The sequence below is a fragment of the Cupressus sempervirens genome, chromosome 8, assembly GCF_028749045.1.
Source record: "Cupressus sempervirens isolate cs-2001-9-10 chromosome 8, ASM2874904v1, whole genome shotgun sequence".
Taxonomy (NCBI): Eukaryota; Viridiplantae; Streptophyta; class Pinopsida; order Cupressales; family Cupressaceae; genus Cupressus; species Cupressus sempervirens.
This window is the reverse complement of record NC_143125.1, coordinates 729,208,193-729,227,237: the sequence shown is the minus strand read 5'-3', so window position 1 is coordinate 729,227,237 and position 19,045 is coordinate 729,208,193. Positions and strand designations below refer to the sequence as shown.

General features: G+C 40.7%; 1 protein-coding gene across 2 annotated transcripts in view; it reads right to left on the bottom strand.

Annotated features, from left to right (window-relative positions):
- GR (glutathione reductase) overlaps positions 1–18,791 on the bottom strand; it is a 61,772-nt gene extending 42,981 nt beyond the window's left edge. For both annotated transcript variants that reach the window (XM_089795154.1, XM_089795155.1), the window contains exon 1: positions 18,205–18,791. In XM_089795154.1, the coding sequence (XP_089651280.1) occupies positions 18,205–18,602 (398 nt within the window). In that variant the 5' untranslated portion in view covers positions 18,603–18,791. The remainder of the gene's footprint in view (positions 1–18,204) is intronic.
- Between the last annotated feature and the right edge of the window lie 254 nt (positions 18,792–19,045).

Sequence of the window (19,045 nt, the reverse complement as noted above, 5' to 3'; positions counted from 1 at the left end):
CATACTGTCCGACCCAGCTAAGGTGGATAAGTTGACTGGATTTCTATTTGGCAGTTTTTCTCACAGGGCAAATGACACAATTACCAAGAACTTGCATGAGGAGTTTGAGAAACTAGCTTATAGCCAGGCAGAGGTCCCAGATTCTACTTCGCCACAGGAGGTAGTAAAAAAGGATATTACGCAGATTGATAGTAATGGTCAACTTGATACTCAAATTGAGACAATTGTATACAGGTCGTCAAAGGGTGATGTCACAGGTATTCAAGATGGTATAGTTACAACAGGCAGTGACTACAGCGTAGTGGGTTCAGATGATGATTATGAGGATGTTGTTGTGCATGATGGTGAGATACCTGGTAGAGATGAGCAGACATTGAGCATTCATGACGTTGCTGAGAAAGAGTACCAGGCACAGTTAGATGCTTTGTCACATGAGGTTGAGGCTGGTAGTACTTCACATGATTTGTCCAGCCAGCTGAAAGTGAACAAAGACAGTATTGTGACTTCATTATCTCATCATGACAAGTATGTGGAGTTAGTTGGTATTGGTCATATTACTCAGGTGAGGAGTTTGCTTGAGTTACCAGCTAATTCTAGTTTATGGATATGGACTCGAGATTGTTATATTGGTGTTTGGGATTCAGTTGACTGGAGATCTTTAACACTTTTTGGTAGCAGTGTTTGTTTGGGTGCTATCATGGATTTGATTAGCAGATTGCACGGTGTTGTCTTTCCTTGTGCCAGCAGCTTGTCCGATGTTGGTATTAGTTTTTATACACCGGTGTTGGGCTTTGTTCATATATCCAATCAACCATACTTGTTGGACTGTGTTGATGATCTTTCATATTTGGCAATGTGTACAGATGAGTCCCAAGATCATATTGGCATTGATGACATCCAGGAGGATGCAATGGGCAGTTTTGAAGACTTAGTTTTCCTTGGCAGTTTTTTTTGGTACAGAGGAGTTGGACAGCAGTGCTACAGTTTTTGATACTCCGTGTGTTGATATGAGCTTTGGAGTTGATTCACAGGATATGGATGGTAATACTCTAGAGACTAGTAACTTTGAGGATACTCCTTTAGACAGTGCATCAGAGGAGGTTTGTAGGAGACAGTCTAGCCAGTGCCATCATGTGTCTAATCAGTTGAGAGTTAGTGAGCGAGACATTGCTATCGCTTGCCAGCATTTCAATGCTGCTCGTCAGTTGTTAACAGTTTATGGATGGGGTTCTCCTACTAGTGATGAGCAGGAAGGCAATTATCTTTCCTTGACAGAGATCCACTCTTTATGGGAGGCTATTCGGATTTTGGGACAGAATTATATGCAGTTGGTAGCCGACAGGGATTATCTTACGGAGTGGGGGTGTACAGCATATGACGCATTATTGGCCAAGGAAGATGAGGTGATGAGCTTACTCAGCAACTCAAGGTGACTTCTGAGATTCTTGAGAGTACATAGTTGGCTTTCAAGGAGTCGCAGTTTCATTTGACTAAGGTGACCATGGAGTTGGAGCGACTGCAATCTTTACCAGATTCTGTACAATCACAAGCTGTGGTGTCTAGTGATCTGAGGATGTCCATGGTCGAGATTGTCAAAGACATTGGAGATGGGGATGCATCCATCCTTGATACTAACACTGGCATATCGGGTTCGTTCCCACTAGAGTCAGGTTCAGTTGAGTTGGGTGCTGCAGCAAATTGTTGTGGTATGCCTGACATGGTGGTGGCCTCTAGTACTAATGGCACAAAGACTAGAGATGTTGTATCAAAGATCATGTGTGATGTTGGTGAGCCGGCAGTTGGCATGGTTCCTGCTAGTAATATTACTCCCTTGGCAATGTCTTCGGAGATAGTAGTCAATTCCAACTTGGTTAGTGATCGATTGCAGTTAGTTTCATCTGGATTGCAGTCTGAGCCACCGACTGAGATTGGCGCATTCTATCGGCACTACACTGTTAGGTATGTTCATCAATTTACCTTTGATGACCATGTTGATGAGATGATGATACAGAGATGTACTTTGGTTCATAGTGCTTGTCATCAGTTATGGGATGGTTTGACACCTCGGGATGAGAGTTGTGATGGGCATGACATGGCGATAGGTTCTGCAATTGACAGCTTGATAATACATGACTTAGAGCAGGAGTTTGGGAGTGATGCTTCAGCAATTGTTGTTATTAATTCTACTCCTTTGGCTATGACATCTCCTGACTTAGCTGGAGGTCAGTGACAGTGGGCTGTATCACTTGTTCATGGCAAATTTGGTTTGGGTTCCATTTCTTGCTATTTATCTTGTAATGTCTTTTCAACATCAGCAGTGCATGGGAGTTATGGTTATGAGACAGTGGCCGGTGATTTGCAGAGTTGTGTTGACTGCAGGAGTTGTACAGTGTGTGGATTTTCCATACTTGGTACAATTTCATTCGGGAGCGTTAACCATTGTTGCAGAGTTGGATTGTACATTCCGTATAGGCCAGTGGGATGCGTTGATGGTATTTACTATGTTGGCAGTTTGATTTGTCCACTTTACATGGGTTCTGATGTTCTAAGAGTTTGTGTCTCGTGGGTTTCTGACTGTGGCAGTGGTGATTTTGGAGTTTGGTTGAGCTATAATTGTCAGTTTGGTTATGGATTCCTCTTGGTTATATTGCAGAGGATATTGCAGGAGCCTGTGTTAATTGACAGTAGTATAGTTCATGACTACATTTGGGATCCAGGTGGATTGATTGGTTTATTGTCTAGCCATTGCTTGAGGACAAGCAATATTTGGGAGGGGAGGACTTGTCATGTCCCTTTTCAAATAATTAAAAATTATTATTTTTGCCAAGGCAGGCAGGCCCAAGAAGGTGAAGTTTCGGAAAAAGAGGGTTAATCTTTGGAAACCGTTGGACTAATAAATGAAAATTATTATTAAAATATGTTTTATTAACCCCTCTTGGACGTGAGTTAAGGTTTTTTGTTGTTCTTCAGAGGCTGCCAAACTTGTGGAGAAGGAGATCCAAGAACGGGAGTTTGCAAGTTTCCCGGAAGGCTAAGGACGGGAGTTTAAAGCCATTCCATATGCATGCTCATGCAAAGTTTGCCTTTATGCTGAACAGTGCTGATTTGTGAGTTTTCAAGTGTGTTTTTTGTAAGAGTTTGGTGTTTTCGGTTGAGTATTTCATATCAGTTTGGGTTGCTACTGTATTTCAGACTTTTAGATGTTAAAATAGAGCTGAATATATGTATTTGGTCATGATTATACTTCTGTGATAGATTATTAATGTTTTTGTGGTGTTTTTGAGCTATTTTGTGTTATTTTCGGGAGCCCGATGAGCATTGTTTTTATTCTCCGTTTGGGAGCTGTTGTGTAAATGTAATACAGATTTGAAAATGTCATTTTGTAGGCTGCTATGCTGCTGAAATTTCTATAAAAAATGTCCACTTTCAGATTTATTAATAATATGTGAAGCTGTGAAGTTTTTGGCACTATTTCCGACATACCCGATTTGGGGTTTATTGAGAAATTGGTGGTTGTTTGATCTTAAAGATCTGATTAGAGGCTTGAAATATCATATAAAATCAGTAAAGGGACATTTCAGCTATCTGTAATGGTGATGTCAGGACTATCTCATTTAGGCGGTTGGAGAGATTAGCTAGGCATAATAATATAGAGTGGGCGGCAATATGCGCCTTGATGCCTACCCAAGAGGAGCAACATAAGACTAAATATCATCTAGATATTCAAAAATTGAGAATCAAGTATGAGAAGGTATTTAGTGAGATTCCACCAGGCAGGCCACCAGACAGAGGTATAGAGCACATTATCGAGTTGGAAGAAGGTGCTAAGCCTGTCATGATTACATCATACCGGCACCCAAAACGACTCAAAGATGAGATCGAGAGGACCATCAAGGAGTTGCTAGCGATGGGACACATCAGACCAAGTAAGTCACCTTTTGCATCTTCTGTTGTTTTGGTAAAAAGGAAGGATCGAACTCTACGAATGTGTATTGATTATAGGGTGTTGAATAAGAGAACTATAAAGAACAAGTATCCCATCCCACGCATCGATGAGCTGATAGACGAATTGCATGGGGTTTGTTATTTCACAAAAATTGATTTGAGATCAGGCTATCACCAAATCAGAGTTCGAGAGCAGGATATTGAAAAAACTGCTTTCAGATGTCATTGTGGGCATTTTGAGTTTGTAGTCATGCCTTTTGGTTTGACTAATGCACCTGCCACTTTTCCGTCAACTATGAACAAGGTCTTCCACCATCAGTTGAGGAAATTTGTGTTGGTATTCTTCGATGATATTTTGACCTATAGCAGAACATGGCAGGAACATTTAGAGCACTTGGAGACAGTATTGAGCATTTTACAGAGCGAGTCCTTGTATGCCAAGGAGCCCAAATGTGATTTGGGGATGATAGAATTGTTGTATCTTGGACACATTATTAGTGCAGAAGGAGTGCGAATGGATCGTGAAAAGATCCGTGCTATTGTTGATTGGCCACCACCAGAGAACCTTACACAGTTAAGGGGGTTCCTTGGTCTATGTGGATTCTATCACAGGTTTGTCAATGGCTACTCACGACATGTAGCACCCATGACAGATTTGCTGAAGAAAGAGGCATTTGTGTGGACTCCAAAGGCATAGGAGTGTTTTATGCGGTTCAAAGAAATAATGACTACATGCCCAGTATTAGCATTGCCTGATTTTACGAAGCCATTTGAGCTTCAATGTGATGCTTCTGGAGAGGGAGTTGGTGCTGTACTCATGCAGGACAAGCATCCTATAGCTTATGAGAGTAGGAAACTCAGAGGGGCTGAGAGATCATTCAGCATATATGATAAGGAGATGCTAGCCATCATGCATGCCTTGGCCAAATTCAGACAGTATCTTGTGGGCAGCAAATTTTGTATTAAAACTAATCATAATAGTTTGAGGCACTTTTTGGGACAGTGGGACCTGAATGATCGTCAGCAGAAGTGGGTGAGTAAGTTACAGGCATATGATTTTGATATCACATATGTTAAGGGGACACATTGTTGCAGATGCTTTATCCCGTAGGCCACACCTCACTTCTATGATTCAGATATCAGAGGATTGGCAACACTTGATTGTAGCAGAATATGCCAAAGACACGTGGGCCTCTGCTATAGTGGAGGGAACAACAATTGAGACCAAATACACTCTCATAGATAATTTGATCATTTACAAGAACAGGATTTACTTAGTCCCAGGATCGGAAGTGAAGCAGTTGATTTTGAGAGCATTCCATAATTCACCTACAGCAGGCCATCCTGGGTATTTCAAGACTTACAAGTTAGTACGGGAACGGTTCACTTGGAAGGGATTTAAGGCTGATGTTTTGCAGTATGTGCGAGAGTGTCATGTTTGCCAGCAGAACAAACAAGAGCACACTTATCCAACAGGACTCCTACAGCCACTTCCTATTCCTGACAAGAAGTGGGAGTGCATCTCTATGGATTTTATTACAGGCTTGCCCAGGGCCCAAGGGCGCGATTGCATCTATGTGGTGGTGGATAGGCTAACAAAATATGCTCACTTCTTCCCTATTGTTACTACATACTCAGCAACTCAGGTGGCAGACGTCTTCTTCAAGGGGATTTTTAGATTACACGGTTTGCCTCGGAGCATTGTGAGTGACAAGGACAGCCACTTCATGAGTCACTTTTGGCAGGAGATATTTCGGTTGTGTGGCACTGAGCTTACACCTAGTACCAGTTATCACCCACAGACTGATGGTCAAACAAAGATTGTAAACAAATGGGTGGAAGGGTATTTGAGGAATTATGTGGCAGATCAATAGCGAGCTTGGTTCAGATGGATATATCTCTGTGAGTATTGTTACAATACTACATATCATATGACTATACAAATGACACCCTTCATGGCACTTTACGGTTATGAGGCACCTAGTTTCTTAGATTTGTTGTTGGGAGACAGTCGAGTACCCCGTGCAGGTGAACTATTACAGGAAAGTAAGGATATAGCTGCTACTCTCAGAGACAACATTGCTAGAGCTCAGAACCAGCAAAAGCAGCATGCAGACAAGAACAGGACTGAGCGTAGTTTTGAGGTAAATGATATGGTTTACCTCATGTTGCAGCCATATAAGCAGTCCACTCTCAAGAAGAGTGGTGCAGAGAAACTCAAGCCACGCTATTATGGACCATTCAGGATCATCAAACGAGTTGGTGAGGTGGCTTATGAGTTGGAGCTTCCCACAGATAGTAGAGTGCACAATGTGTTTCATGTATCACGCCTCAAAAAGGCGTTGGGCCAGCATGTGATGCCTTCTGCAGTATTACCTCCCTTGGATGATGAGGGGAAACTGATCTTAGTGCCAGAATCTATTCTGGATAGTAGAGAGAAGCAGCTTCGCAAGAGAGTAATCAGAGAGTATCTAGTTAAGTGGAAAAATTTACCTGTTGAAGATGCTACTTGGGAGGGAGAAGTGATTTTGCAGCATCCAGCATTAAGATTGCTTGAGGCCAAGCAATTTTAGGAGGGGCAGACCTGTAATGTCCCTATTTTTGGAGGAGTTAATTATTAACTTAATAAAGTGATATATTTTATAAAGTCATTAAATAAAACAATCTTCTAGAGGTTGCTGGAAGAAGCGGAGAAAAAAATTAAAAAGGAGGCCGACCTATCGAGAAAAAAAGAATAAATAGGCATTGAGGGCTCATTGCCTATCATCGAGATTTATTATTGATTTTTTCTTATGTGCGTTGTGGAGCCTAGGGTTTCTGCAAGTAGTCACAATTGGCCATTGAGAACGAAAACTCTCAATTGGTACGCAATTTTGAGAGTATGAAAGATCACCTAAATTATTGCAGCTGTGGGAAGGATATTTCAGTCCTTTCACTTGTGCTTAATTGCTGGTTTGGAGTTTCAAGTGGAGTTGCACTTTCATCATATCATCTTCAGCATTCGGTCTCCACCATTTGATCAATCCAGGTTCTTCATTTCGATCTGTAGTTGCAACAAGTTCTCAATTGTATACAGCCAGTTAGGGTTTCTCTGTAATGTGCCATATCATAATGTTTTGGTGCTGAAAATTGCCATATCATTTGTAAAAACATTTGGTTTTCATTGAATGAATACATTGGCACTATTATTTCTTTTATTCAGCAATATACTTTCAGCAGTGTATTAAATTTAGGGTTTTTTTTAGTGGCCTATTGAAAAGGGTCATTACAGTGAATTTGCCCAGTAAATATTAGCTACCATACACAATTTATTGAATTTGAGTACAATAGTGTAAGGGCAAGCACTCTGTTAATGGCAGCTTCACTAATGTGATGTTTGTGAAGTTCTATAACACATTGAAAAGCAAAGCTATCAAAATAGAGGGATGTCAAATTTACTTGCATTTTCTATGGTAGTTTCATTTTCACATTGAATACGTCCATTAAATATTATTTTCACAATCACCTATTGTAGTTTCAAATGTGTTTTTAACATAGTTCCCAAACTCAGACTCGGCAAGGATGATAAGACTCGTGACTCAGCTATGACTTGGCAACGACACAAGTTTGACTAAGCAAAATGAAAAAAAACCTTGAAATTTAGAGATTTTTAACAATTTATAACTTGTTTCATGCACCCTTTAATGAATAAAACTTAAAGACACTATAACATCATCATATAGAAGCTAATTTGTCATCGCATATATAAATAAGGAACATAAATAATAAATCCATTATACAAGTAAAATGTGAATAATTAGCTAAGTTTATCAAGAATATGGAATTGAAACCAAAGGGATTTTGGATAAAATGAGTAAAATACTTAAAAACTTTAGACAGTCCTTGTTCTAACTTCAGTTTGACCTTAGAAAGCTAGGATAGGTTATGGGGGTTTGGGTTGGGGTCCCATGGGCACCCGCTTCCTTAAAAAAAAAGTGGATAGTGCTGAGATTTTTTAGGAATATTTTTAAGGGAAGCGTTCCTATGAATTTTATATGTGAATACGCTTTAAAAAATTAGCTCCTAAATTCAAGGAAGCCGGTTGTCTCATGAATTTTAAAAATAAAAATTATACTTCTTGACAAAATTGTTTGGTGAAATTATTTCATTTTGGTGGGAAAATGAAGGGTAGGTTGTTGACAAATGACATAATTCTTTCCTAAGCTGGTGGAGCTATTTCCAGCCCCACCCCATTTTCACCCGCTTAAATTGAGAGGGCTAAAAAGTTGGAGCTCCTATTTTATAGAAAAAGATTCCAAATGAACCTTTAGCCCCCCTTAAATTATCATGGGGCCACCAGCTCCATAAAAACAAAGCCCAAGCCCCTCCCATGGGACCCCTACCTTAGAATGTTAAAGGCGTTGCCGAATCTTGGAATTTGACTGAGTCTGGCATGTTTTGGAAAACCCCAAAGTCTAGATTTTGCATTTTAACTCCTATGAAGCTGAAAACTATCTCAAACGTCCTGACAGTATTTATACAAATATAACTTGAGTAAGAATTCATACTTCAAAAAATGTTTGTATGTATCCTCCCGCCCCCTAAGTGTAATGTCCCCTCTTTAGTTCGACATGGCATTGATCATGGATTTGCCTATTCCAGACTCTCGTAGGCAAATGGTGTGGAAAGAGAGTCAATTCTACGGATCAGATAGTCATATCTTGCTCTTGAAGAAGTGTTAAGAGGTTATATTTTATCATTATGTGATATTGGGGCCCACATGTTATAATTTTAATTTGAGTTGCACTTTTTATTTTATAAAATTACTTTATTATAAAAAGTGCATTATAATGAGAAATTATAAAGGATGTTTCTAGAAGGTCTAGCAACTTCTTAGAAAAGTGAATAAATAGAGGGTTGGGCCTCTCATTTGGACATGCTTGGATTGGAGAACTCTTCTACTTCTTCATTGTGAAGACATTTGTGGACTTTGGATCTGCAAATTATTCGATCTTTGGAACGAATCACTCCCTTGGATTGGCGACTTTGAGGGTGTGAAATATCACCTGAATTGTTGCATAATTGTAGTTGGTATTCAGCCATCTCATTGGAGCTTATTGAGAATTCGTTGTTAGGGTTTGTTTTTGGTCGGAATAAGGATTTCAGATTTGCCCTATCATTGGAGAAGTATTTGACAAGAGTTTGAAGACAGAATAAGTGCATTTTCAGAATTGGCAAAGCAGGGTTCGGAACCACATAATTGCTCATATCTCCTCAACCCCTTGGAGTTATTTTTTATGGTTTTACAGGGTTACTACCTAACCCTAGGCGCCCATTTTCCTTGCATTTGGGGGTCCCAAAACCCTAATATTATTTTATTTCAGCAGCCGTACAGGTACGGCCTGGTACGGCCCTGCTAGTTTGGGCAGCAGCAGCAAATTGAAGATAGTTTGGGGGTGCGGTTGGAGGTCTTCATCAACGATCTGCAGCAAAACATGGTGTTCTTCCATAGTTCTTCAAACCAGGTTCTTGCATTCTGAAATATATGTCAATTTTTGGGTAAATTTGCTGTCATACAGTCATTGTAATAATCAGTCCAGAATTGGTAATAAAATAATTTCAGAATTTATTGCATTGTAATTGAAATATAGTTCAATGGCTTTATATATATTGTAATTCTGTGATTATATTCTGAAAGTATCAAATCTGAAAATTACCATATTCTGAATATTGTTACTGTTACACGCCAAGTGTTTGACAAAATTCCTAAGTTCAGTTTGAGGGTTTCTGTGGCCTTTATAGAGAGGGTCATTACAGTGGTATCAGAGCTATAAGTCCTGCCATCCTGTGGAGGTCTTATAGGGAATTTGGAACAGCTGGATAGGAGGGAAAGTGTTTGACGAAATGTCAAAACACTAAAATCAGAGCATGCGACAAAGGCCTTATAATTTCTGCAATACCAAAGCAAGACAAGATAGGATTTCTGACCTGCAGAGCGAACAGTCTAGCTCATCTATCCAGGTGGACATAGAATCCAGTAATACAGACACAAGGGAGGTATTTTTTGATCAAGACTACGATTACAATATGGATAGAGGCGGGAATGCCGGTCCAGATCCGCAAGAGGAAAGATTTTTACAGTTATTAGACACCCTGGCACAGGGACAGCGATTAGCCGAGCAAAGAGCACAAGAACAGAATCAGAGAATGGAGCTTATGATGCAGATGATGGCTCGACAAATGGGGTTGAACGCTAACATAGGTGGAGGAAATAATCAGAATGGGAATAATCAGGATGAGAGACATAATGGAGGCGAACAAATTGGGAACAATTTCGGTCATGCCCCCCAGCAAGCTCGGACAGTAAGTTCGAGGCCTATGATTCCTACGTTCCTTCCTAGAGCTCCAGAGCAGCCGGTACCAGAACCCCAGATTACTGACATACAGGATCAGCTGAGGAGAGATTGGGAAGCAGGAGGACCAGATTTTACAGCTGCAATCACCTTTAGAGAGTATATGTATGTGCGGATGAAGCATATGCCCCGTGTACAAGACAGGACTCAGAACTATGAGCTACGAAAGAAAGTAGGAAAACTACAGTTACCATATTATGATGGCTCGGGGAAGTCTACAGCAAGAGCTTGGGTTCAAAAGCTTGACACATACATTCAATTGAATCCTATGTCTGAGGAAGAAGCTATTAAGTATGCAGCAATTCACCTGGATGGGTTAGCACACGAATGGTGGCATCATGGTATGATCACTATGGGTCATGCACACATTACCTCATATGTGGAGTTTACGGAGAGACTGATTGAACGTTTTGATAAGAAAGATCCAGAACTCCATTTCAAGGAATTAGCCCAGCTTAAACAGTGGGGCTCATTGGAAACATACATTTCAGAGTTTCAAAAACTTGCAGTGTTAGTAACAGATGTATCTGAACGAAGGCTATTGGTTTTATTTATGGATGGGTTAGTTGATCCGTTGAGAGGGTGGATTAAAGCTCTCAACCCTCCCACTTTGCAGGAAGCCATTAAGAAAGCTCGTGACATGGATTCCTCTTCAGCTTCTAAAAATAAATTTCAGGCAAAGAGTTTCCCTTCAGGAAAAGATAAGGACAGGAAACCCTTTCATAGAGAGGCACAGCTACCTAAGGAAGAAAGTAAGAGGCTGGACAAGGAGACACTTAATGACTTGCGTAGGAAGAAGCTATGCTTCTATTGCAAAGGCCCGTATGAGTACGGCCATGACTGTCCTATGAGGCCAAAAGGGAAGGCCAACCGGGCAATGTGGGCTTATTACGAAGGCTCAAATTCAGATGGTTCAGAACATCATGATGAGGATCCTAATGAAGCAGAGGGAGAGCAGGAGATAGACAGTGCAGGGCAAAGGCAGGAAACAGAGCTACATTTACAGGAAGCACGACTGTCTAGTATCCAGAGAGAGGGATCTTTCAGACTTCGGGGAGTCTTGGCTGGACAGAAGGTTATTACATTGTTGGACACAGGTGCCACGCATAATTTCATTGATGCACGATTCGTAGAGAAGCGTGGACTCATTACTGAGGAATTCGAGGGACTAAGAGTCAAGGTAGCTGATGGATACACTCTTCGTTGTGACAGGATGGTACGAGACTTACCTTTGCGCTTGAACAACTATGAGTTTAAGGCGGACTATCATGTGGTCAACATGGGTGACATGGACATAGTACTTGGAATGCAGTGGCTACATTCATTGAAGGTGGTTACCCTAAGATTAGAGGATATGGAGATACAATTCGAAATGAATGGTAGGACTCATGTGCTAAAGGCTATCCGTAATGGAGACATCAGGACTATCTCATTTAGGCGGCTGGAGAGATTAACTAGGCATAATGATATAGAGTGGGCAGCAGTTTGTACTTTGATACCTACACAGGAGGAGCAACATAAGGCGGAATATCATCCTGATATTCAGAAGTTGAGGATTAAGTACGAAAAGGTATTCAGTGAGATTCCACCAGGCAGGCCACCGGACAGAGGTATTGAGCATATTATTGAACTGGAGGAAGGTGCTAAACCTATCATGATCACACCATATCGACATCCAAAGCGACTCAAGGATGAGATCGAAAGGACCATTGAGGAGTTGCTAGCTATGGGGCACATCCGACCTAGTAAGTCACCTTTTGCATCTTCTGTTGTTTTGGTAAAAAAAGAAGGATGGAACGCTTCGGATGTGTATTGATTACAGGGCATTAAATAAGAGAACCATTAAGAACAGGTATCCTATTCCTCGCATTGATGAGTTGATAGATGAATTGCATGGGGCCTGTTATTTCACGAAAATTGATTTGAGATCAGGATATCACTAGATCAGAGTCCGTGAACAGGATATTGAGAAAACTGCTTTCAGATGTCATTGTGGGCACTTTGAGTTTGTAGTCATGCCTTTCGGTCTGACCAATGCACCTGCCACTTTCCAGTCCACTATGAACAGAGTTTTCCACCATCAGTTGAGGAAATTCGTGCTGGTGTTTTTTGATGACATTTTGATCTATAGCGGATCATGGCAGGAGCATCTAGAGCATTTGGAGACGGTGTTGAGCATTCTACAGAAGGAGTCCTTGTATGCAAAGGAGTCCAAATGTGACTTAGGGATGACCGAGCTGTTATATTTAGGACACATCATTAGTGCAGAGGGAGTGCGGATGGATCCTGAAAAGATTCGCGCTATTGTTGATTGGCCTCCACCAGAGAACCTTACACAGTTGAGGGGGTTCCTTGGTTTATGTGGTTTTTACCGCAGGTTTGTCAGTGGCTACTCACGACATGCAGCTCCCATGACAGATTTACTGAAAAAAGGGGAATTTGTGTGGACTCAGAAGGCACAGGACTGTTTTATGAGATTTAAGGAGATAATGACTACGTGCCCAGTTCTAGCATTACCTGATTTCACGAAGCCATTTGAGCTTCAATGTGATGCATCTGGAGAGGGAGTAGGTGCTGTACTTATGCAGAACAAGCACCCCATAGCTTATGAGAGCAGGAAGCTCAGAGGCCCTGAGCGTTCATTCAGTATATATGATAAGGAGATGTTGGCCATCATGCATGCTTTGGCCAAATTCAGACAATATCTTGTGGGTAGCAAGTTTTGTATTAAAACTGATCATAACAGTCTGAGGCATTTCTTGGGACAGCAGGACCTGAATGATCGCCAACAAAAGTGGGTAAGTAAGTTGCAGGCATATGATTTTGACATCTCATATGTCAAGGGAACTCAGAATGTTGTTGCAGATGCTCTATCTCGAAGGCCACCCCTCACTCTTATGGTTCAGATATCAGAGGATTGGCGACACTTGATTATAGCAGAGTATGCCAAGGATACATGGGCCTCCGATATAGTAGAGGGAACAGTGATTGATACCAGATACACACTTGTGGATGATTTGATCATTTACAAGAACAGGATTTACCTGGTCCCAGGATCAAAGGTTAAGCAACTGATTATGAGAGCACTTCACGACTCACCGACAGCAGACCATCCCGGGTACTTCAAGACTTACAAGTCAGTTCGAGAGCGGTTCACTTGGAAAGGGCTCAAAGCTGATGTTTTGCAGTATGTTCGAGAGTGTCTTGTTTGCCAGCAAAACAAACAAGAACACAGCTTTCCGGCAGGGCTCCTACAGCCACTTTTGATTCCCGACAGGAAGTGGGAATGCATCTCCATGGACTTTATCACAGGTTTGCCCAAGGTACAAGGACGAGATTGTATTTATGTGGTGGTAGATAGATTAACGAAATATGCTCATTTCTTTCCTATCACCACTACACATTCAGCAGCTCAGGTGGCAGAGGTTTTCTTTCGGGAGGTTTTCAGATTGCACGGCTTGCCTCAGAACATTGTGAGTGATAGGGATAGCCGTTTCATGAGTCACTTTTGGCAGGAGGTATTCCGGTTATGTGGCACGGAGCTTACACCCAGCACTAGCTATCACCCACAAACCGATGGTCAGACAAAAATTGTGAACAAATGGGTGGAAGGGTATTTAAGGAATTATGTGGCAGCTCAGCAGCGAGCTTGGGTCAGATGGATATATCTCTGCGAGTATTGTTACAATACTACATATCATATGACTATACAGATGACACCCTTCATGGCACTTTACGGTTATGAAGCACCTAGTTTCTTGGATTTGTTGTTGAGCGACAGCCGGGTACCCAGTGCAGGTGAATTATTACAGGAGAGTAAGGATATAGTTGCTACCCTCAAAGACAATATTGCAAGAGCTCAGAACCAGCAGAAGCAGTATGCAGACCAGAAGAGAACTGAGCGTAGTTTTGAGGTAGATGATATGGTTTACCTCATGTTGCAGCCATACAGGCAATCTACTCTTAAGAAGAGTGGGGCAGAGAAACTTAAGCCACGCTATTATGGACCATTCAGGATTATCAGGCGAGTTGGTGAAGTGGCTTATGAGTTGGAGCTTCCCGCAGACAGCAGAGTGCACAATGTGTTTCATGTGTCACGCCTCAAGAAGGCGTTGGGTCAGAATGTGGTGCCTTTTGCAGTATTACCTCCTTTAGACGATGAGGGAAAATTGATTTTAGTACCAGAATCCATCCTGGAGAGCAGAGAAAAGCAGCTTCGTAGAAGGGTGATCAGAGAATACTTGGTTAAGTGGAAAGATTTACCTGTTGAGGATGCTACTTGGGAGGGGGAGGCTATTTTGCAGCACCCGGCGTTGAGATTGCTTGAGGCCAAGCAATTTCAGGAGGGGCGGACTATAATGTCCCCTCTTTAGTTCGACATGGCATTGATCATGGATTTGCCTATTCCAGACTCTCGTAGGCAAATGGTGTGGAAAGAGAGTCAATTCTGCGGATCAGATAGTCATATCTTGCTCTTGAAGAAGTGTTAAGAGGTTATATTTTATCATTATATGATATTGGGGCCCACATGTTATAATTTTAATTTGAGTTGCACTTTTTATTTTATAAAATTACTTTATTATAAAAAGTGCATTATAATGAGAAATTATAAAAGATGTTTCTAGAAGTTCTAGCAACTTCTTAGAAAAGTGAATAAATAGAGGGCTGGGCCTCTCATTTGGACATGCTTGGATTGGAGAACTCTTCTACTTCTTCATTGTGAAGACATTTGTGGACTTTGGATCTGCAAATTATTCGATCTTTGGGAACGAATCACTCCCTTGGATTGGCGACTTTGAGGGTGTGAAATATCACCTGAATTGTTGCATAATTGGAGTTGGTATTCAGCCATCTCATTGGAGCTTATTGAGAATTCGTTGTTAGGGTTTGTTTTTGGTCGGAATAAGGATTTCAGATTTGCCCTATCATTGGAGAAGTATTTGACAAGAGTTTGAAGACAGAATAAGTGCATTTTCAGAATTGGCAAAGCAAGGTTCGGAACCACATAATTGCTCATATCTCCTCAACCCCTTGGAGTTATTTTTTATGGTTTTACAGGGTTACTAACTAACCCTAGGCGCCCATTTTCCTTGCATTTGGGGGTCCCAAAACCCTAATATTATTTTATTTCAGCAGCCGTACAGGTACGGCCTGGTACGGCCCTACTAGTTTGGGCAGCAGCAGCAAATTGAGGATAGTTTGGGGGTGCGGTTGGAGGTCTTCATCAACGATCTGCAGCAAAACATGGTGTTCTTCCATAGTTCTTCAAACCAGGTTCTTGCATTCTGAAATATATGTCAATTTTTGGGTAAATTTGCTGTCATACAGTCATTGTAATAATCAGTCCATAATTGGTAATAAAATAATTTCAGAATTTATTGCATTGTAATTGAAATATAGTTCAATGGCTTTATATATATTGTAATTCTGTGATTATATTCTGAAAGTATCAAATCTGAAAATTACCATATTCTGAATATTGTTACTGTTACACGCCAAGTGTTTGACAAAATTCCTAAGTTCAGTTTGAGGGTTTCTATGGCCTTTATAGAGAGGGTCATTACACTAAGGACCCGTTTGGTTGCTGGAATATGATGGAAATAGTCATTGAGAATTAGAATATATTTTTGAATTCTTTGTCTGGTGTGTAGAATGGGAATGGAGAATAGGATTTCGTATTCTCATTTTAGCCCAAAATGAGCATAAGTCCATTCCCAAAAATATCAGTTATTGGAATGGAGAATAGGATTTGGCTAGAAGATTCTTCATCACTTTCAGAACATGATTGTCAACAATCAAAAGGAAGCTTGGGACTGAATCAAACTCTTCCAACGTTCACCAAACGAACTGCAGAAGATAAAACTCTCTAATCAAAATCAGTGTAATCGTCAAATCGGGAAAGCAATGAAGGTGAGAAAAACCAGACGGCTTAGATGAAAATGGCATCCAAATTTCTCCCGCTGCTTCAAAACGGAAAACATAAATCACGGTTGCAGCAGAGATCTTGCAGCCCTCACTTTTCAGTCTTTTGCCTCTGTGTGGGCATCATAGGCATTTCGTTTGGCCTATTTGCACTGATAAGAGGGAGACCTGTATATAAATTCAGATGCGGCAATGCGGAGGACACTCAAATTCAGATGAGGCAATGCAGAGGCTGTCACAATCCCTGTCATAACGTTCGAGGGTGAGAAGGCCGGGACAGTGGCATTGGAGCAGCAGTAGAAAATCTATGGAGAGGCTTCATGCAGCAGCAGCAGAAAAGCCCTAAAAATATTGATTGCCCTAGAATAAACAAAAGGATTGTCAAACAAATTCCCAAAAGATTTTAGGTGAACCAAACAGGAATGGGATTGTCATTTTCCATTCCCATTCCCTACTCTGACTCCCATTCCTATTTTCTATTCTAATTTTCTATTCCAATGCTTGTCACCAAACAGGCCCTAAGCGAAGTGTCGAACTGCAAAGTAAACTTGCAAGCATATGCTCGTACCCAGTCAAGTTATGCATACTCGGACCCAGCAAGTTAAGCCGAGAAGCCGAGTTGTCAAAACTTAACTCGGCAGAGTTTACTCTGCTCGCCAACTCGTTGGACTTGCCTGACTTATGGCAAGTTTGGGGACTCTGGTTTTTAAGGCTCTTTTTTCAATTTTTCACAAAAGGGAGATATTCACCTAAAATCCTCCATGAATTACATTTCACAGTTCGTTTGTCAGGTTCTTATTCCAATTTTTCACATAAGTAAATTATTCACCAGTGCTACTTGAGAATTTTCTATTGTAGTTTCATGCATTTGCATTTAATTCCCATATAAAATATTATTTTCACAATAAGCTTGCAGGCTCTAACTCCAATTTCCTACAAAAGGATGTTATTCGCCTGGGCTGATTAAGATTAGGATCACATATTGCTAAACTCCCTGCTTATAAGTATATACAAATTGCAAAGTCGCTAGAAGCTACTTAGCACAACAAATCTTGGCCACCAAGGATCTAAAAGCTCTAACGATGATGGCAACCATTTTTAGTCTTTAGAGCATGGCACAACTTAAAATCCCCCTCATTACAATTCAAGATATGTTGCATGCTTGTGGTATGATGATTATAGAACACATATTAGAATGTGACCCAGGTCAAAAGTCCTAGAAGTCTGGTTCAAAGATTGCTCGACACCAAATTAATGGCTGCCTATAAGTTCGCTAAGAGTTATAAAGCACTAAACAAATCCAAATGTACATGGACCATACACGATATAAATTCTTTAATAAACCTAACAAAACAAAATAGCAGAATGAACTCGGTACAACGTATGAAAGACGATATCCAAATGTTACATCATGACCAAGCAAGAGCCGAATTTGGCACATGAATCCCATGTTTTGAAAGCCAATAATAGACCTTAAGCTTAATACATTCTGTGGCCAGCTGAAAGCAATAATTCATAGCTAAAAACTTTTGGCCGGAACGAAACTAATAATCTGTTCTTCAGCCAACAGTTTCCCATAGTCAAAAATGAGCCAGAATGGATATCGCATTGCACCGAAAAGATGACACCTAGAAGCCTGAAATCTAAATATTCCAAACGATAAAATCAAAGAAACAACATTCTTGTTAGATTTTCAATTCTACTGGATTTCCAATTCTACTAGATTTGCGGTTTTTTTTTAATTATCTCGAAATGTATACCATGGTCTCAATTAGTTCGATCCCCCCAAACTTCCTTAAAAAAAGATCTAACAAAGTTAAAAAGCGAGTGGAAGCTTTCAAGTTCAATTACTTTGCAAAAATCTTATTAAAACGAAACCACGAGCATTCCCGAAACATTACTCCTAATGTTTAGGTGCCGTAAAAAGCATTAAAAAATCACTTACGTGCCACCAACGCCGCCAAACTCATCAGAAGAAATAGTGGAAAATGGCAGTTCGCAAATTGCAACCCTTGCACCAAAATTAGAGGCGAATCTGGAGGCTCTTACGCCGCCACTGCCCGCACCAATTGTAAACAAATCAAAATCATATTCCTCCTTTCTACGAAGTCCCGTCACTCCGTTATCGGCCTCTGCTCTGACACTCACGCTGCGCCACTGCCCAAAAAAATTTCCCCGTTTACAGATTTTAAGGCTGCTGTAGGTAGTGCTTTTCTTTTCTAGTGCCCTTAAACTGGGCCACGATGAAAATAGAGTATTGGTACGAGGAACGCATAAATTATGTGCATTGTGGGAAGATATTAGCGCTGCAGCACATCTGGGTGCTCCCATGGAGCTCGCCATGCTTAAATTTGAATATCTTGAACTAAATTCAGGGGTTTGGAGTCGGAAAATACATATAAATGGGGTTTTGTTGCTTGGCTAAAATACTGATCTTGCATTTGGATTGCTGACTGTTCATACGAAAAGGAATTATTTTAGGCTTGATTAATGTTGAAAGCATAGAAATTTTTATAAGGAAATTATCTTGTTCGTAAGGGGTATAGAAGTTATGCTCTTTTATTACTTGAAAACGAATTGCTTCTGATAAGGCTACGTGTCGTGAAGTGGCGTCCATGGAGACATTTACGTATGGGACCTATTACAAAGCTGCACCACCGTGCCAAAGACCTTGTATTTCATTCCTATTTGTACATACTCGGGTCGATATTTGTAATGATTTAATTTAATTTTACTTTTATTTGTATTTGGTTTCAGATATTTGTTATGATTTAATTTAATTTTAC